General features: G+C 45.4%; 1 protein-coding gene across 1 annotated transcript; it reads right to left on the minus strand.

Moving 5' to 3' along the window:
• Positions 1 to 3,536: 3,536 nt before the first annotated feature.
• Positions 3,537 to 19,904, minus strand: DACT2 (dishevelled binding antagonist of beta catenin 2). Its single transcript, XM_035110561.3, has 4 exons — positions 19,479 to 19,904; positions 8,489 to 8,621; positions 7,558 to 7,842; positions 3,537 to 6,448 (listed from the first exon to the last, which is right to left on the minus strand). The coding sequence occupies exons 1-4, from the start codon at positions 19,716 to 19,718 to the stop codon at positions 4,665 to 4,667; spliced, it is 2,442 nt and encodes an 813-aa protein (XP_034966452.1). The 5' UTR covers positions 19,719 to 19,904; the 3' UTR covers positions 3,537 to 4,664.
• Positions 19,905 to 21,324: the final 1,420 nt, after the last annotated feature.

Here is a 21,324-nt window from a genome sequence, read left to right on the forward strand (position 1 = left end):
CCAAATCGCTCAAATCTGTAACCAATAAAGTTGTGGCCTTATTTATCCCATTAACCCAATATACTTGTGTTTGTGTATTTATTTCGGAGCGGGGTTGCGGGCCTCCTATGCAAAGGAATCACTTAACTACCTGATACACTGAACTGATAGATGACCTTCAGTTCTGTCTGCTAGATCAATAGATGTTATCCCTTGCAATGAAGCTGCAAGATAACAGCTATGCCTTTCATGGGCATTTGAACTACCCTATATACTTGTTAATGAAATGGCTGGAGAAGTGGCACATTTCTCACCTCTAACATGTCGCTGCCTAGGTGTGAGACAGATAAATGAATTGCTAATTACTGGCTGCATTTTCTAACATCCTTTTAAGATATTCAAATGGATAGAAGCTAGGTCCTCTTGGAAGTCTATAGACTAGAGGATTGGCTGGCAATTAAACTGCCTTTCCATTCTGTCTGATTAAAAGCTGTTTGTGAGTGCATTTATGCCCAGAGAGATAATTTCATTAAAATAAATTACTTTACTTATAAGATCATCTAATGAGTCCAGGGCAGAGTGGAAATTTAACCCTAGATCAGTTTCAGAACTTCCTGAGCGAAATTAGTTTGATGTATGCTTTGCTGAAATATAAGAGAAAAGAACAAAGTCTTGTGGCACCTTAAAGGCAAAAAAAAAAAAACTAGCTTTCATGGAATACACATAAGACCATCAGATGAATAAAGTGTTAGTTTGAGTTGTAAGTCCCCCCCCCTCTCTGTGTGTGTACATAAATACACAGGGCAGGGAAGAGATTGTAAACATTTCATTCTGCCCTCACTATTTAAATTCCCCTTCATAAAAATCTGGTTGCAGATATAGCACAAGTTTGTTGCTCATTTCCATGTTATCTGAAAGTAGTTTTTTTTCCCTTTCTGGAAGTAAATAATGTGGGAAAGGTCACCAAACTTGCACTATATCCCCAAAGTAGCTTTTACATCACCTGGAAGCTCAGATATGCAGGATTTAAACAGTTGGGGAAGTGGTGAAAATGCCCTGTGAATGCAGCCTATGTCTATCTTGGAAGCTGCCCAGAGTGGCTAGCATAACCCAGTCAGATGGGGGGGGGCATATAAATTATTATTATATATACCTGTAACTCATAACAACACTTCATGCATCCGGTGGATAGTAGTCTACAAAATCTTAAGCCAAGAAATGTGTCAGTCTTTAAGGTGTAGAAGCCCTTTTGATCTTTTTATTGTAGCAAACTAACATAGCTGCCCTAGTCTCACACCTAGGGCCATGATTTCCAACTTGCTTAGTACTGTGGACCCCGTTTTTCAAAAGCCCAAGCCATGGACCCCCTACTTTTGATATTTTTATGGTAGTTTTTGTAAGGTGATTGGTGCCATGGACCATACCTGGGTGGGGTATGTGGACCCACTGATCTAGGAGATTCTGTTCCCAGAAAGGCGTTCAGGATACAATAACATCTGGAAGACATACACTTAGTATTCTCCCTTTTAATAATGCTTTCCACCAATTTACATGGAGTAGATGTTAACTGGATTGGGAATCCTGTTTGTGTAGCCTTTCTTCCTCTCACATAGTTTACCTAACCAAATAGTTGCAGCCCAGCCCAGAATGAGCCAAGTTTAATTTGGAAATTAGGATGGGAAGAAAGTGATCTCTTGCCCCAGCACAGATCTACTGTGTAACATGTAGTTTTGCCTTGATGAAGAACCAAAGAACCATAACCATTCCAGTTTTCTGATCTTTGCCCAGAGACCACAAACCTCCCCTCACAAGGGTCCAAAGACCTTTCTTCTCTGCTTCTGGCAAGAGTTGGATGTATCTCTGCGCAAAGGCGGGCTTTCATTTCACCACATCAACTCTTCTTCTTCTGCTACAACAGCATATTCCACAGTCACCTATGGCGAACTTAGCCATTTCTACTGTCCATTTTATGAAATATCAAAAAGGTATTTTATATTATTAAATGTTGCAATTATTTCTTTTTCGTGTGTCCTTGAACTCTGACCATGCTTCTTTGTTGACTAGATGGAGCACAGCGAGGTGTGTGTGGAAACCAGCCTACTGTAAGCAGGAAAAAGTGCCTTGGCCACTTTTGCTCAGCCCTACCACTTTGGGCACGTGGCTCCTGAAATGTTTCTCAAGAGATATTTCCCGCCAGGTGAAAAAGGTTTCCCACCGACGGTTCAAGTTTTCAAATAATCATGTCTACAGCATGGTAGGTTAGTCAGGGATTGACTGACTGGCCCAGGCCCGAGGTTGCCCAGTGAGTTCCTGGCCGAGTGGGGATTCAAACCTTGGTCTCTCCCAGGTCCCAGTCTGACACTCTTAAGCGCTGCACCCCACTGACTACGTATTAGAACACTTCAGCACCCCAATTCTGTGCTGGTCTTTTTCTGCATGGCAGACGTAAACTGGGGCAACTAGACGTATCACAGTAGCCCACCAGACACCTGTGGGAAACCAGCAGGATTTGAACCCCAGAGGACTCTCCCCTCCTGTAGTTTCCAGACAGCATAGCCATCCTGGCTAGTGGTCATCCATAACCCTCTCCTCCTCCATGAATTTACCTAATCCTCAATTAAAGCCAACCAAGCTTGATTGCCATGACAGCCTCCTGTCACAGGGAGTTCTGCATGCAGAAGGAATTTTGTCTTCTGCCCAAGCTGCTTCTGGGGGCAGTGGCAATATTCATAGGGTCATAGGAAACTGCCTTATACTTAAGATGACTGGTTCATCTACCTCAGTTATCATCTACTCTACACAACAGTGGCTCTCCAGGATTTCACACAGGGTTCTACCCCAGCCCTACTTGGAGATTGAACCTGGGACCTTTGACATGCAAAGCAGATGCCCTACCACTGAGCTATGGTCCTTCCCCTTCCTTCATAAAAAGCAGCTGGTAGGGGCAGCAGGGGCACTAATGGCACCAGCTAGTTATGGACCAAGAAGTGTGCCTTGTCATATAGCCTCCAACTCACTGAGAGCCAGTGTGGTGTAGTGGTTAAGAGCGGTAGACTGGTAATCTGGGGGGCCAGGTTTGCGTTCCCGCTCCTCCACATGCAGCTGTGGGGTGACCTTGGGCTAGTCACACTTCTTTGAAGTCTCTCACTCCCACTCACCTCACAGAGTGTTTGTTGTGGGGGAGGAAGGGAAAGGAGATTGTTAGCCACTTTGAAACTCCTTCGGGTAGTGATAAAGCGGGATATCAAATCCAAACTCTTCTTCACTTAATAACTTGGCCACGCTGCTCCAGCTGTGCAATAGGTGAATGAAGTTGTAATCAACATGGGGTAGTTTTCCTCCAGTCACTTACAATGCGATCCTAGGCACGTCTACTTGGAAGTCCCACTGCGTTCAGTGAGACATACCCCCAGGCAAGTGTGTACACAATCACAGCCATAGTCAGCAGCTCTGTGCCACCTTAAAAGAAAAGTATGCTTTTCCTTTCAGAACATGTTTTTTTTTAAGTCAAATGACCCCCCCCCCCACCTTTTTAACACAAGGAAACCAGACAGCTGTTTAGAGTAGTGGATCATCATAGCATTTATTGAGCCTGCAATAAATCAGAGGAGAGATGCTATGCTCTCGGCCACAGCAGCTATTAACGCGCTGTGTGTGACACAGTGTTCGGAATGCAGTTGACCCACATAGATATACTTTTTAAAAACACTCACACAAACATCTTAATAGAAAAAAAGATTACAGCTGTTATGGTCAGGGTTATTATATTTTGCTTAATCTGTTGAATTTGTAAATGGGAAATAGCAATACTGGCACGTTCCTCTGAGCAACATACTTTTTTCCTGACCCTAACCCCCATGTTTAAGTGATAGCCAACATGGTGCCTTACATGCTGGATTACAATTCACATCTGCCTAGGATGATGGGATTTGTAGTCCAAGGGCACCAGATTGGCTACCATAGGCATATCTCAAAGAAAAATGGATGAGCTACTGGGTAAGCAATATTAGCAATGGATGGCTATGGGGAAACAGCACACAAGTTTCCAAGTGAGCTGTGACCATGTAATGTCGACTTCCCCAATCTGTTGCCCTCCTGATGTTTTGGACTACAACTCCCATCAGCAGAAGCAAGCATGGCCAATGATTAGGGATGCTGGGAGTTGATGTTCGAAACATCTGGTGGGCATACAAGGCTAGGGAAGGCCAATATAGTGAGCGCTTCTGAATTTTTAGGAGATTCCCTTGAAAATAAAAAGTTATCTTCAGCAAAAAGAAGAGGAAGCTGCAGTGCTATCTTTAGTAATAATGCTCTCTCCCCTTCTCCTGTGGCAACTTTGGGAAATCTTCCATGTGTTGCAGGCAGCATATCTGCTTCCCAAAATATCTATCAGACAGGATCCGTTTGAAGGGGGTGCATCTCATCTAAACCCTTCATCTCTATCAGAATGGGGTGCGTATCAAGTCACATACACACACACACACCAAAGAGAAAAAGAAAAAGAAAACAGAAAGAGGAAAAGAGTAGCAGTATCATCCATAAAGGCATTAGCACATAAGAAAAGGTCCTTTCCCGGCGATCTAGGGATTTCATCACATTTCACTTAACAGAATCCTTTTAAGTCTCAATCCCCTCCTTTGTTTGGCAAACAGAGGCAGCTGACAAAACAGATGCTCCCTCTCACTTCAAACCATGGTCATCACTTTCAGAGAGGCCGGTTGGAATCTCCTAATCTTCTTCTTGAGGGCCTTTGAAGCTTTGATGCGACAGAGTTTGGGCATCGGCGGAAGAGACTTGGATGAAGTCGGAGCAGCTGCTGGCTGCCTGGGAGAAGAATCTGGCCAGACCAGTTCATGCTCATCGACGTAGTCAAGAGTCAGGCTGCTGCCATTGCTGCTGCCCTCTGAATCGCTTTCGCTGGACTCGCTGTCCCCAAAGCGGTTGGCTGTATAGTCACTGACCTCCCCTTCACTGGTCTCCGCAATGGTGGAGTGGAAAAGGGAGGCACACTCTGCAGAGTATTCAGAGTGATCGGACTCACTTCTGGCATATGCGCCAGGGCGAAAGGGGTGGCGGTTCTTGGAACGGGCCCTCATTGTGACAGAGCGTGTAATCCCTGCTCTCCGCGCCGACTGCCTTGGTGGCCCCAAGGCAAAGCCACTCGAAAGGCTGGCCACTTGGGTTTTCGTCGAGATTTCCACCGTAGACTGCCACTTGCGCTGCTTTTTCTTGTTGGTGGTGTCTATGTAGGCCGCTTCGAGAGAATACATGGCATTGGCCTGGTAGAGTTCAGGCCCAGAGGGCGCTTGAGGGAGTCTGAACGGCACAGGGTACAGGCTGGACTCCGAGCAAGACCTCCCTGTAGCTTCCCCAGCAAAAGTAGGCCTCCGAATGAGGTTCCTTCCTCTGAGCTGCCTCTGAGGCAGACTCCACTCAACGGGCAGCCTGGGAGCAACATGGTGGAGTCCCCTTGGCTTCTCCACAAAGAAAGCCTGCTTCCCAGGCCTCGGCACCTTCTCACTGCTTCGCCTCTTCACCTTCACAGGCTTCGTTTTAGAGTTGGCAAACCTGACCCGGACTTGATGGGATTCTGCGGGGACAAATTTGGCATGAACAAAGCCACCCTGAGGCACTAGGTCGTGGCCCCCTGCCTTGACAGGTTTCTTGTGAGATTTCTTGGTTGGAGCGACATTTGTGTTTGCGGGGCTCAGGCTAGAATCCTCCGTTCCAAGCTGGGAGCTGGAAGAGCTGCGTTCCAGGCTGCTTTCTCTGGCTTCGGTCAGAGGAGAATCCCTTGCTGAAGAACTGGCAGAGTAGCAGCCATTCACAGCCAGCGGAGACTCTGCATGGGCCGGGGCAGCCGCCTGCTCAACATTTGCACTGTGCTGAGTCCCCTGCTGTTTGGCACATTCCCCTTCAGGCATCCCCCTCCGCAGCTTCCCTTCCGCTTTGTTACTATGCAGCGAGCTCCCTTGTTTTTCCATCTGGCTGCCACTGCTGTTAATTTTCACTCCGCCAGGGCTGGGGATTATAATGAGCCTCTGGAGCATTGTGAATGGCTGGCTCTTTGCTGGACACCTCTCACCGGCATCCGCCTTATTGTTTCCTCTCGAGCGTGTCAGCTGGAGCAGTTTGTTGATGTAACCTCCTGGCCTGGGCTCCGCAACGGGCAGAGTCCTAATCAAACTGGGCCCAACAGCGTGAGGGGCAACTTTGTTAGGCAAGGGGTGAGCCTCTTTTTCCGACGGGGGCCCAACCAGGGAAAAAAGTGGACTTTGTAAAGCCACAGCGTGAAGAGGGCTAGGGTAAGGATATACTTCGTTCCCGCTTTTGGAGACCAAGTCACTCTGGTATTTGGAGTCCACACAGAAGAACTGGATTTCCCCTCCGGGGGAGACCAGAGGAAAGGATTTGGGGTCAGGTACTTTAGGATATCCTGCATCTGCCACGGCAAGTCTCTCAAGGTCACCTGGTAAGAGGACAGAATTATAAAAAGGTAGTCAACAACGTAAGAACAAAAGTCTGTCTCAGACACCAAAGACTAAACCCCCTTCTCATTTTTCTCTTCAGTATTTTTTTACTGGGCAATGAGAGGAGCTCTCAAAATCTTATTGCACCCAAACATGGCAGTGCTGAACTTTATTTCACTTCTTGAACACTTCCTTTGCCATAAAGCTGATTCCTGAGTCCTTAATAAAACATCTAAATACAGGTGAAACTCGGAAAATTAGAATATCGTCGAAAAGTGCATTTATTTCAGTAATGCAACTTAAAAGGTGAAAGCAATATATGAGATAGATGCATGACATGCAAAGCAAGATATGTCAAACCTTTATTTGTTGTAATTGCAATTGTTTGTCGTTAGGCGGGTCAATTATAAATGGAATGTAATTAATGAAATGTAATAGCAAAGTTTATTTTTGTTTATTTTTGTATTATTGTAACTATTTGTTTTATTACTGTGGAATTTCCAAAAGAAAGCATTTGTAAAAATAAAAATAAAAATAGTAAGTTGCATTACTGAAATAAATGCACTTTTTGAAGATATTCTAATTTTCAGAGTTTCACCTGTAGAGCCTCAGGCACCCCACTGGTAGAAAGCTACACATGCCCAAGAGCTCATTACATCTTACACCCACCATTATGGTTCTCACCAATAAGTTCTTTCAGGGGGAAAAACGAAACACAGTATTAGACTTCCATTTTTTTAACTTGTGTGTGTGTGTGTGTGAGAGAGAGAGAGCGAGCGAGTGTACATGTACACACCAGAAAACGAAACACAGTATTAGACTTCCTTTTTTTTTTACTCGTGTGTGGTGTGTGTGTGTGTGTGTGTGTGTGTGTGTGTACATGTACACAGCTTTCATTATTCTACAGGAATGATTAAGATGGGTTAAAAGAATGTAGACCAGCTAAGGGATGGTTTCACTCATGCTATATACTATACATTACTTGTCCTATTAACTCCTGATGCCTCCCACATAAATGTGTAAAGCAACTTAACTGGAAAGCACCACCATCATGCCTGAGGAGATGCAAGGTGATATGAAAGTTTTAATGGGATGTCTGTGCAGTTACCTGTGGAAACAGGCCTTGGCCTGGACCTGGTAGGAGTTCCAGAAATATCAGGGCAAGCTTTGATTCGGCATTCATCACCCATGTAGGCTCCCTGCTGTTGGAACTGGTTGTGTACTGTGGTTTCATCCGCAGATTTGGGGCGGTAATCAAAGATGCTGAGACGGGTCTTGGGGTGCTGGGAACTTGGCAAGAGGCTGGCATGAGAAGAAGAGATGGATTCACTGAAGACTGATGTACAGGAATTGGACAGGGAGCAGGAGCCGCCATCACTCAGATCATAAAAGCCTGTGAGGAGATAAAGAGGACACTTTCTGGATTACAGAGAACACATGTACAGGATGACCCTGAACCTTACCTTCCAAGTTCCGGACTGCAGAATCCGGGACCGGCAGCCATTTGACACCGGAAGTTGCGTCGATGTAACGTCTGGTGTCGCTTTGCCCTTCTATGGGCACCCAAAATGGCCGCCGCCGGCTTCGAAAATCGCTTGTGCGCATGTCAGGAAGTGCTCCGACGCAACTTCCGGTGTCGCTCCGCCCATCTATGGGCACCAAAATGGCCGCCACCAACACCGGAAGTGACGTCTATGCACTTCCGGACATGCGTACATGTGGCTTTTGAAGCTGGCGGCGGCCATTTTTGCTGCCCATAGAAGGGCAAATCGGAAAGAAAAAAATGGCCGCCAGCAGGAGAAAATAACGGAGAAAAACGGGAGATGAAGTGATACGGGGGACCACCGGGAAAAGGTAAGTAAAAAAGGGGTTTTCCCGGGGAAAACGGGAGACTTGGCAGCTATGCCCTGAACCCAAGTGAAGCACTCCCATGTTTTTCTTTTTACAGAAGGGTCAGTCTTCTGTGGAAAATCTAGATGCAGAGTGTTGTTTAAATAATAACTACATAGATGTCCTTCAACAGTCAATTCTCACATTACCTGAGCTGGGTCTGCTGTCACTGTCAAGATACTCAATAGAGGTCTTGCCAACATCCAACTTCAGTTCACTAATTTGTTGGTCCAGCTGATCCAGGTGACCTTTCAACCCAACATCTTGTCTCCTCAGACGTGACTGTTAGCAATGGGAGAGTGAAAAAGAGAAACTTTCAGACAAGTTCTAAGGGACCAGACCAAATTGTGTCATCTTTCAGGGTAAAGCCCGCCTTCAGAGGAACAATACACACAGAATGGCCACATGGAAGATCTCATACCCCCAACAAACTAGACACACTAGAGCAGTGTTTCCAAAACTTGGGCCTCCCACTGTTTTTGGACTACAACTTCCATCAAAACCAGCAAAAACCAGCAACCGATTATTTGCCTCACTAAACATTCTGTTAATTTCATACCCATGAATTAACTTGTCTTTTCCTCATCTGAACACGTTGGAGCCCTTTTAATTTCCAACAAAATACAATGGGGCAATTTTCAACGACTTCAGAAGAGGTCAATGGGCCAAAATGGCATTGCATCCAATTACACTGACTTAATAAATTTCTAGATAAAAGACTTCGTAACACAAAATAACATTGTTCACGTATTGACTTCTTGAAAAACAAATATGTTTTAAAGTGTCTTTTGACTCCCAAAGTACATTCAAACATGGACACATTCTTGATTTACAGTTCAGGAATAGAATTGTTAAAGGCGTTGCCATTTCTGTAGCACACGGCTATCCCAAAGAGCCTGCTGTGCTCAGATCCTGCTTGTGAGCCTTCCACAGGCATCTGGTTGGCCACTGTTAGAACAGGATGCTGGACTAGATGGGTCACTGGCCTGATCCAGCAGGCTTGTCTTATGTTTCCGTTCTTATGACTAAGACCGTGTGTGTGTGTGTGTGTGTGTGTGTGTGTGTGTGTGTGTATCTTAGTGGAGACGGGTAACTTAAAGGCCATGGGCCTCACTCTCCCTCAAGTGTTTTCTGGTGAACCCCAGCAATTTGGCTGTTGTAGCAGCAATTAAAAAATATCAAATTGCAGTCATACCTCGGGTTACAGCAGCTTCAGGTTTCGTCTTTTCGGGTTGTGCTCCGCGCCGAACCCGGAAGTACCGGAACGGGTTACTTCTGGGTTTCGGGGCGTGTGCATGCACAGAAGTGCTAAATCGCACTTTGCGCATGCGCAGAAGTGCCAAATCGCAATCCATGCATGCACGAACGTGCCTCCTGCATGGATCACGTTCGCCACCCGAGCGTCCACTGTACTGAGGTGGTGCTGATAAGAAAGGCTGCAATCTCTCTGCCTAGGTCCTATACCAGGCATGGCCAAACTTGGCCCTCCAGATGTTTTTGGGACTACAATTCCCATCATGCCTGAACACTAGTCCTGTTAGCTAAATGTGATGGGAGTTGTAGTCCCAAAACATCTGGAGGGCCAAGTTTGGCCATGCCTGCCCTAGACCATCCACCAGTGCAACAGATGCAAATCTCCCCCTCCCCATACAAACAAGCTGATGAAAAGGAGGAGGGGTGATGTGATGCCCCATCATTGTGCTGGTTGGTGGGAGTCCAAACCAGAAGGCCTGAGAGCGGAGTCTGCATGGACGGGGATCTCGGAGAGAGTCCAGTGCAAGCAGCCCAACTTCACATGGTGGTAGCATCTGTAAAGAGCTTGAGATTGCATCCCTCAGGGAGAGGCCCCGTTGGTTTGGTCATCTGTCCCAATCCACAAGAAGCAAAGAGGACTTTGCCACACATCTGGTGGACTTCAATCTTAGTTTTACCAATATAAATATGAAGTTATGCTATACTTCTCTCAGCACCCACAGACAGTTGTACACGAGGCACAGCTTCCCAAAGCATCCTTACTACAGGGTATTGTGTCCACTACAAAACTTGTTCCAAAAATGTTTGGATTCATTAAATTTCAAACAAGGGACAGTTCTCATTCACATTTGAAATAGAAAGATGGCAATTTAATACTTGCACATTACCTTTCTGAATTTCCTGCATGGGGGGTGGCGGGGAAAACACTTTATGCTTCCCTTAGCCTCACCCGTGCAGGAAGTCTCGAGAGTTTTGTTTCCATGGCTGGAATTAATTGCTTAATGATTAATGTTTTGCCAGCCAATCCCTCCTTTTGTGGTTTCTGATTAATGGCAGAGAGGCCACAAAGCGTTCAACAAGGCTCTCAGGTATTCAAAGATAATTTATTGCACCTCCAGGATCTGTTTGTAATTTTACAGCACTTTAACCAACAGAAAATGATTTATATTTGCCTGGTTAACCCTTTCCTCTTTCCCCATTGTCTCCTATTATGGGGAGTGAGGTAGGTCTCATGTTGCTGGGAGACTCAATGCTTCCCATTAACTCCCAACTGCTAATAAGACCAAAGTTTGCTTACAATCACCCATCTGGGTCTTTGAAATTCTTTACGATGATCCTGGAGTCTGCTAGCCCCCAGTGGAATTTTGCTAAGGAGAAATTTGTTCAAATCGCATTAGCTGGTACACTTAAACAGTCGAAGCGCAAAATCTGTGGGACTCTTATGCAACTCGTAGGCCAATATCAGAGGAACGGATGAAATATTTTGGAAATCCCATAAGGTTGGCATGTTCAACCAGTTGATTGCGATGTACGGGTCAATTGTGGGGCATCCCTGCTTGATCCTGCTCTATTGTGTAATCCAGATTGATCGCTCAATGATGATGAAAATAAAATAATAATAATAATAATAATAGCTCAACAACTTTGGCTTCCACCCAAAAAACTCAACAACTTTGGTCAATCCAAAGGTTAGATCACTGCCAGTTTTTTTGTTATAGTGGGAGCAGATCGCAGTCTCTTGGGAGTTGGACATGCCTACCATAAGGGAATCACCACAGATCAATGGGAGGAATTCATCGTAGCACTTTGGCAATTGTTCCATCAGCACAAGCTAGACTAATGTCTTGCAGTGAGAGGGGGAAAGTGACATTTGCTTTGAAGAAGATAGTGATGCACCTTTCTTTAGATCTCCCTGGATGCAGAAGTGTTGAACAACTGTTGTTAAATATTAGGGGGGTGGGTAGGCAGGGAAAGGACTAGACCATGTGAAAAATGAACATAATATTTTAGCTGCAGTTCATTTTCAGCTTTGTATTCTTGTTATATGTTATGTTGCTGGACCATAAAGAAGGCTGATCGCCGAAGAATTGATGCTTTTGAATTATGGTGCTGGAGGAGACTCTTGAGAGTCCCATGGACTGCAAGAAGATCAAACCTATCCATTCTGAAGGAAATCAGCCCTGACTGCTCACTGGAAGGGCAGATCTTGAAGCTCCAATATTTTGGCCACTCATGTGAAGAGAAGACTCCCTGGAAAAGACCCTGATGTTGGGAAAGATTGAGGGCACAAGAAGGGGGTGACAGAGGACAAGATGGTTGGACAGTGTTCTCAAAGCTACGAACATGAGTTTGACCAAACTGTGGGAGGCAGCATAAGACAGGAGTGCCTGGCGTGCTCTGGTCCATGGGGTCACGAAGAGTTGGACACAACTAAACAACAATAATTCTTATTATGAAAAAGCACACCTAGACATTCTCTTGTTGCATCCATAACCTAGGTTTAAGGTGCTATTTAAGCTCCTAGCTTTCATATCTCAGTTTCTAACACTGGGGTTATCATTTCACTCCAGCATCATACCTGGACATGGAAGTGAAAATGACTTGGTTTCCCTGACCTCAGACACATTGATGACCTCTGCCAAGAGACAGACAGGAGAAGTGTGACCCTGTAGATTCACCTCTACCCCACAGCAACAGCTTTTGACACCATCAGTCATGTTATCCTTCTGCATCAGCTCCATGGGTCAAGCATGCATTGTGGATGGATTCCTGTATGACACTGCAGGTCAATTCCCATGGTGGTTAACAGTAGCCCTCCATTGTCACCTGCTGGGATCTGCCCTGCAGTAGGAACAGCAGCCCATGGGACTCCATTCTGTCACCCCTGTTATTGAACATCTATTCTATATTAACCTGCTGGGAGATGTCACCAGGACATTTGGAGTGAGATGTAATCAGTATACTGATGATACCAGAGATAAAATCTTATGGCATGACTATGTTTTGCAGCTTGGGGCAGAGGATGAAGTGGATTGGTCCTAGAATGCTTTGCAGGGCAGCAAAGAGGAAAAAAGATGAAGACTATCTCCACCATGCCATTGAGGAAGCAGATGAGTTCCTGGTGATGTGTAGCGAGACCCCGTGTGCAGTTGGGAGTGGTCATTAGGGGATTTGGAGTGGGGTGTCTTCAGTACACTGATGATCCCAGCTCTGCTTTCCATCTGAATCAGCAGAGGCCACTCAGGCTCTCTTGACGGATACTTGGAGGCAGCAATGGGCTAGAATTGAATGAAGGCCAATAAACCTAAACAGAACCTATAAAGAGATGAAAGGCATTGCATGCATTAAGTTTTTAGGTCAGGGAGATGAGGAGATGGCCAGACTTGGACAGGGTCACACTCCCTTTGAAAGGGCAGGCCCTTAACTCAGGCTCCTTGGTCCAGCTTGGTCCAGCCTAGGTGGCATCAGTGGCAAGGAGTCGCTCTTTCCAGCTGCAGCTGGTTTGCTACCTACAGCCCTTCCTGGAAAGAGAAGACTTGGTGACCACAATCTGCATTCTGGTAACCTTCCATGTGGAATGCAGCTGCAAAATTGCTAAGAGGCACAACTGGGGAGGATAATGTAGCACCTATTTCTGAGATAACTGTGCTGGATGCCTATGCGCTTCTGGGGCAAGTCCCTCATGTACAGCCTTGGCATTATCAGCACCATGCTCTAACCAACAGAGCTATCCAGGCTAGGGCAGAACAGGAAGTGGTAAGTGATATGGAGATTGGGTACTCTAGATCAGGCATCCCCAAACTCGGCCCTCCAGCTGTTTTAGGACTACAACAGCTGTTTTGGGACTACATCATCCCTAGCTAACAGGACCAGCGGTCAGGGATGATGGGAATTGTAGTCTCAAAACAGCTGGAGGGCAGAGTTTGTGGATCCTGCTCTAGATCCTGTTGAAGCAAGTGCCTCTGAGCTCATTGGAACTTACTTCTGAGTAAGTTCACTCTGGATGGGCTGAATGCAAATTTGTAAAAAAGATACCATTTACACATCCAGAGTTCCAGATGTTGCTAGCTATGTCAAAACTGGTTTGGATAGCCAAGAATGCAGCAGTTTCCTCCCCAAACACCACATGCTACTACTATCCCTATGATAAAATGACTCAACCCATTCCTTATGACCAATGCAGAACTCTCTTTTTTACCCTGTTTTAAACCTTGGTCAAGTGTCTGCCATATCTTGATAAGCTAATCCTCCATTTTCAAGTCTTACTGGGAACAAAACGCACATACAAATGAACTCTTACAGCACAAATAGGAATGGATTGCTTTGGTCAGAGGTCACTGGGTGTTTCTATTAACCTGTTGGCCTTGAGCAAGCCAAAAAATGTTTTAAATCATATTCTCTTTGGGCTTCCATAAAATAAAGTGGAGTCATTAGTTAACATTATCAATGACAGGTAATCAAGTGGTTGGCAGTAGACTTGTGCTGCCATTTGGACTCTAATCAAGATATGCTTGCTGCAATGTTTCACAAGTGGGGCTTAAGCAGCCCCTGAAGGTTAAAGCCAATTTTCACTCTGAGATGCCTTCTGATAAAGCTGCCTACAGTTAGTGAATACCCTTTGTGTTTTCACACCTGATTGATAACTGATGGCCAAGTCTAACACCAATAAGGAGGAGGGGGCAGGGGAGACCAGAATTAACTCAAGAGTTTACTGAAGTGTGTAATTGCCAGTACTGGAGAGATTAAAGTCTATAACATTTTGATTGCATTATTCCCCCACCCAAGAAACGAATTCCAGTCCTAATATATATTTGCCACTCCACACAAAAAAATGCACAGGGGTTAAAAAAAGAAGTTGATGTCACACAAATTCTTTGATCATGCCATCTATTTCAACAGTGGATGTAGGCGGTACAAAAAAAATAATTCCCTCACATGCTTGTTTTAATTTGGAGGGCAACGGATGCAAAAATAAACATTGCTAAACTATATGGAGTAACAGCAACATGCCGGTTTTATTTGGGCTGACTGAAAAGTCACAAGATGGAAGCAAGCTTTGGACTTAAGAACAATGCATCAAGCTGGATATTGAGCAAAACCAAAGCAAAACAAAGTGCAAGGTGTGGGGGAAGAGAAACAGATGATCTGGGGGGGGCAGTGAATCACATGTGCACTTTGTAATAGTTTATGGTGGCATGGAGGAGGTGTTTTGCAGACAATTAAGGTTTGGCCATGTTTTGGTGCAACATGAGACCTTTTTGCATGAGTAATGAAAAACATGGAGACTCTTCCAGCAGTCATTCAGACTAGTTTCTAGCAAATAAACTACAAGGTGTTTATTTGTGGCTTACCCCACCCCAAAGGACCCACATGACTGCTGGAAGTTTTCTAAGTTCATTTCACACAGAATATATATCCCCAAAGGCTCTCTAAAGCTCCTCCCTCCCTCCTTTAAACAATGATGCTTGATGGGGGGGGTACACTTTAGAGAGCAGCTTTGCCAAACCACTCTCTGAAGCACTTGCCAGCCTCCTTTAAACACCACTCTAGTGATATTTAATTGGGGGGGGGTGAGGCTTCAGAAAAATGCCTTCTGTCCTCCTTCAAACAGTGTTCCTTCCTCAGCAGCTTGCCTGGGCAGCTTGCCGGTCTCAGGCTATAGTGTGGTTGGTGTGGTTGATGCGGCCACCTGTTGGCAGCCGTGCAAACTGCAGCATGACAACAATTTTTCTTCCAGAAATATAGCAGGGATCAGCAAACTTTTTCAGCAGGGGGCGGTCCACTGTCCCTCAGACCTTGCGGGGGGGGGGGGGCTGACTATATTTTGAAAAATTTTTTGAAAGAATTCCTATGCCCCACAAATAACCCAGAGATGCATTTTAAATAAAAGGACACATTCTACTCATGCTGATTCCTGGACCATCCGCGGGCCGGATTTAGAAGGTGATTGGGCTGGATCTGGCCCTGGGGCCTTAGTTTGCCTACCTGTGGTATAGAGGGAGATATTTGAAACCCGGCACAATGTAGTGTGGCAAGAAGTTAGTGTGCCAGAAAGTCTCTAATGTATTGTTGGTGTGATACCACCCTATGGGAGGAAGGGTTGGATATAAATTTAATCAGTTTAATAGGTAGTGCCAGTTAATGACTATTAGCCTCTTCACCTATGAATAAGCCATTCAGATTTTGAGGTCTGCAGCATGTGAAGCTCAGTTATGCAAGTGTGACTTCAGACAGGAAAAAAAGAGAAGGAAAAAGCTAGGAACCATACATGAGCTAGTAAACTTGAATGTCCTCTTGTAAAGGGGTGGGCTTCCTTTCATACTTCTGGTCTGACTCACTGTTGCATTTGAGTCTGGACAGAAAGCTTGCCTCAAAGCAAACTTGGTTTCTGCCAGAGCTTTTTCACTGTGGAACTTTTTTTATTGGTGGACCCTTCATAATGTGCAACATATTGTTTTACCTATCTGTGTTACATTTGTATTCTGTTCTTTCCTTACAAAGGCATTTTTCGCCCCAGAATAAGGCTGAGAAATACTTGATCAAAATTCTCAAATGGCTGCAAGCACAGGCCTAGATTTACCACTGGGTGTTTACTTGACTGCAATCAATTACAACTCTCCAACAAATGTACTTGTGTGATGGATAGTTTGCAAGAGATTTTGCCATATCCACCATTTACAAATTTTGGTGTACACTTTTTCCGTAACCAGGCCTAAACCTGTATCAAAATAATGTGTGAAGCAGACCACAGAGAAAAGTCGGCTTGCCTGCATCTAAACTCAACAGTCTACCCCAGCCTCCACCAATTTGGCACCCGTATGATATTTTGGATGGAAGCTATGGTTCAAAACAGCTGAGGGCACCTGGCTGCCAAAGTCTGCTCTAGCCACTATATTTCACTGAATCATCATGCTGAAAAGATTTCCTGAGCTGTTCTAGTCTTTGTTATTACAACACCGGATGTTTGTGCTAGTTGTAATCAGAACAGGTGATGGGTTTTGAAAGTCATCTCTAAGCCAACGACATCGCATCTTGTGACAGTCAATTCCACGAAGTAATACACATTGAGTGAAGAAGTACATTTGTGCTTGTCTCTCCTGAGCCTACTGCCAACCAACTTTTGAAAGATAAAAATGATATTTATCCAATCTGCACTATTATCCAATCTGCTATACAGCACAGTTGAAATGTGCATGGCTTAAACTGAAGGAAAAGTAAATAGTAATTGCTTTGTGTTGCTTTTTCTTCTTCCTTTGAATAAGTTGGTCATCGTGTGCCTGGGATGCAGAATGTGTGGTCCTCTGGATGTTGTTGGACTCCAACATTCCCAGCCAGAATAGCCAACGGTATACCGTAGAACAGGCATCCCCAAACTGCAGCCCTCCAGATGTTTTGGCCTACAACTCCCATGATCCCTAGCTAACAGGATCAGTGGTTGGGGAAGATGGGAATTGTAATCCAAAACATCTGGAGGGCCGAAGTTTGGGGGTGCCTGTTATAGAAGGATGGGCCCTAGATCATGGAGAACCTTAGTCCCTCAAATATTGCTAAACTACAACTTCCTGAGCTCCAATAAGCTAGCCCTCAGATGAGAACTGTAGCTTAGCAACATCTGGAGGGACAAAGGTTCCCCATACATTATTCCATCCACAATCTAGGAAGTTTGTCCAGATCGCTACTAATCCCCTTCCTGCTCTTTGCAAACCATGACTGTCTTTTTATTATTTTGTAATATTTCCAAGTGGACTGAAATATATTAAATGAGCAGCATCCACTCAGCCTGTCAAGTGATACTTCCAGTGGCAAAGTTTTTGCACCCCTTTTCTTCCAAAGGTGAGATGAAGGATGCCATTTACAGGTATTGCAGATCTGCCATTTCAGAATGATGTGAATTTCTCTCTACATTTCCAGTTAATAGCAAAACAAGTTCTTGAATTTATTCAAATACCAATCTTAAGACACTCAAGAATATGCTTTATTAAAAAAAAAACCAAGTCAAACCCAAAAATCAAAAGTCCCCAAGTCAATGGTATTTAATCACAGGGTCACACATTTATTATTTCAGCCTCGTTTAAAGAATGGCATCAAAACGAAATTCCCACCCACCAGAAATTTAGTGCACTATACCAGAAATTTAAGTTCTTCACAGATTCCATGACATTTCAGTGAATTTATTCATTGAGACCTTGCAACTGATATGGCATTTTTTTTGTTTTTTTAGGACTGTGTAGGATGATCTGAAGTGTGCTTACTCAGAAGTAAGTTCCAATAAAGTAAGTCAATAGGACTTACTTCCATGGATTGAGAGGCTGAGGCTTAAAAAACAAAATAGTAAGACATCAGGTAATGGGTGGAGCAGATCAAAGGCAATTCAGCCTCCAAGTGCACTTACCCATAAGAAGTTTCTCACTGACAAGTATATAAGAGCCTAGTCAAAACATGTAGCCACTAATGGAAATGTATTAGCAGCTTTAGCTGTTACATCCAAAAAAGCAAGAAAGTTTGTTAAATGTGGCAACTGCCTATGGAAACTGTCAATACAAATGTTACAAATGTAACTGGGAAAGCGCAGCATCTGAAACACCTCTTAGATTTAAGGAAGAAGATAACACGGACTGGTTCAGGGTTGTTATGTCTGTAATTTTAAGAGATCGATTCCTTAATTAAGTAATTGTTCCTTATCATACATCCCTGTTTCACAGAATGGTTATTCTTTACATCAAATGCATACATACAGACATACCCTTTCTCAGACCTTGAAACAACACAGCCCTGAATGCTGCATTTTAAAAAACCCAAACTATTCATTACTATTTTACGATGTACCAGACAGTCTTTGAACCTTTTTTTTTATGGATCTCTTCAATTAACTTGTGCACTCTCAGCCATCACCCTTCAAACCACCATCCTCCATAGATTCTCTAGTGGAAACGAAAGATTAAATAGATAAAACCTAAATTAAGGGATCAGCCCTTAAATTGTGAAACTAGGGTGTGTGTATAGTTAGGGGGAAAGCAGATCATAATGAGGCTCTGCTCCAGGACAGATTTACTTCGCCAATGTAGGCTGTCCCTTAAAAAAAGCCCCTAAAGCAGCAGTTTGCCCAAGCATGAATGAAATAATTCTGCCATCATGCAGCCAGCAGATAATAGACTTGTTGATGGCTCCAGAACTGCAATGGAACCATTTAGTGAGAATAAATTCACTCATCACAAGATTTAAATAGAATAAATCTGTGACTGGTAACCTGAGTGGGGGCCCGGCCAGAGGTACCAACAAAGTACCGGTATGACCACCGGTCCAATTAACGTGGTTCATAGTTCAGTTGGTTAGAGCGTGATGCAAAGGTCGCGGGGTTTCGATTCCCTGCATGAGCTAGCTGCATTGCAGGCGGCTGGACTACATCAGTGGATCCAAACCATTTTTTTTTGCCATGCCCCACCTAAGCATCTCTAAAATCCTGATGCCCCCCTCTTGCGACATATACCGGTAGTTCTTATTATTCAAAAAGTCTGATTCACGGTGGAAGATGCCTAAAAGGCCATTCACTGTTCAGAACTCATTCTCGAATTGCCCCCCTTAAAAATCTAATTGCCCCACGTTGGGAACCACGGAATTAGATGATCCTCGAGGTCCCTTCCAACTTTTAGGATTCTAACCTAGCACGGCTTACACTGACTGGCAGAAGCTCTCCGCAGTTCCAGGCAGGATTCTGTCCCGCTCCTACCTGGAAAGAGGAGGAAGGGGACTCTTCTGCATGCAAAGGAGGGAGCCCTGGAGGATCCCCGGCGCCTGGATCCACCAAGGGATCCCCGCTCTCCAGTGGTCCCCCGCCGCAGTTGTGGCGCAACGGCCAGACCCCCTCGCCGGCGGGAGACCCCTTACCAGTTGCTCCTTCAAGGCGCTCAGGGTGGCTTCGAGGCGCCGCTCCTTGCTGCGCGCCTGCCTGCCGTCGGCTGTCGGCTGCTCGGCCAGCGCCCCGCTCACCAGCGCCCGCTGCTTCTCTCGCAGCACCTGCAGCTCCTGGAGGCCGGCCAGGGCGGCTTGCAGCCTCTCGCCTACCCGGCAGCGGTCCCAGCCGGCCGGCCGCTGCTGCTGCTGCTGTGCTGACCTCCCTAGGAGCATCTTCCAACGCCGTCCGAGCCACAGGCCACGCCGGAACGAGCGAGGCGGAGCCCAGGCAGGCGCTACCCTCTCCCTCCACCGCCAGCCGAGCGAATGCAGCCGAGCAGGCGCTGCGGCGGCCGAGGGGGGAGGGCGCGCGGCCAAGCTGCAGTTCAGCGCCCTCCCCGACGCGGGGCAGACGCAGAGCCAACGCCGAGCGAGCCGAGGCGCCGGAGCAGCCAATCGCGACTAGAGCTCATTCATTCCCTGCCGCAAGCCCCGCCCCCCAGGCTGGGAAGGTTCAACCCGGGGTCTAGACGGCATGTGGATCGCCGCTTTCCCCAAGCATGGGCGTGCATGCGCAATTTTTTCCCGACCATCCCCACCCCACCACGTGGCCGGTGAATTCAGGCTGCGATCCTGAGTCAATGACACCTGCTAGGAAGGATGCGTTGCTGCACTCCTTGGGGGCTTCCTGCCCAGTAGGCATGCTCAGGCTTGCTACAGGTCAGGAAAATCCCTGACGTGTCCTGGTTTTAGATTGTAAAAATGGCGTCAGGGGGTGATAATTGCTGGTGGCGCTGTGGTCTAAACCACTGAGCCTCTTGGGCTTGCTGATCGGAAGGTCGGCGGTTCGAATCCCCGTGATGGAGTGAGCTCCTGTCGTCCTGTCCCAGCTCCTGCCAACCTAGCATTCTGAAAGCATGCCAGTGCAAGTAGATAATTAGGTACTGCTGCGGTAAACAGCATTTCCGTGCGCTCTGGTTTCCATCACGGGGTCTCGTTGTGCCAGAAGTGGTTTAGTCATGCTGGCCACATGAGCCGGAAAGCTGTCTGTGGACAAATGCAAGCTCCCTCGGCCTGAAAGCGAGATGAGCGCCACAACCCCATAGTCACCTTTGATTGGACTTTACTGTCCAGGGGTCCTTTACCTTACCTTTTTTACCTTTGCCAAATTGACAAAATGTCAGGGGAAACCCAGGTGTATGGCAACGGGATGGAAAAAGCAGTGGAAACAGCTCCAAAAGCTCAAAACCACTATGTTTAGGGGAGGTCTTCCCCCCAAACAACTTTGTGGGTGTTAGAAATTTTACTTTTTAAAATATGGCAACCCTAGGCATGCTAACTCTTGCAGATTTGTCTTTCCCGTCAAGTTAAGAGCCCCATCCTTAAATGAGAAGCATTTTGTCTTTGACATAGGATCTGGCTTTGCCCCTTATCCGACATGCTTCTCCTGCTCTTGAAACCTTTGAACAAGGAGGGCAAGATCTCTTTAGTTGGAGAGATCACACGTGCAACTAACAAGACAAGAATAATTCGTTGTCTCAGTGCCAAATGTTAGGTATGAAGAGAACTGACAGCACAGCTCTCTCTTTTAAAATTGTGTTGATTTTATTTGTATTTTAAATAATTTTTATGTATGCCTATTTTAAATTTTTATTGACTTTAGCTGTATTTTATAAATGTTTTGAATGATTTTATGCAAGTCATTGAGAGATTTTTTTATTAAGCAACCTATACATTTTGTCAAACAATTTTTGAGCAGGAATTTTTTTAGAGCATACTTTAAAAAAAACAACAAAAACAAATTAGGGTTGTTGAGTAATAGTGTGGCCTTAATCCCTCC

The sequence above is a fragment of the Zootoca vivipara genome, chromosome 3 (genome assembly GCF_965207765.1).
Source record: "Zootoca vivipara chromosome 3, rZooViv2.hap1.1, whole genome shotgun sequence".
Lineage (NCBI taxonomy): Eukaryota > Metazoa > Chordata > Lepidosauria > Squamata > Lacertidae > Zootoca > Zootoca vivipara.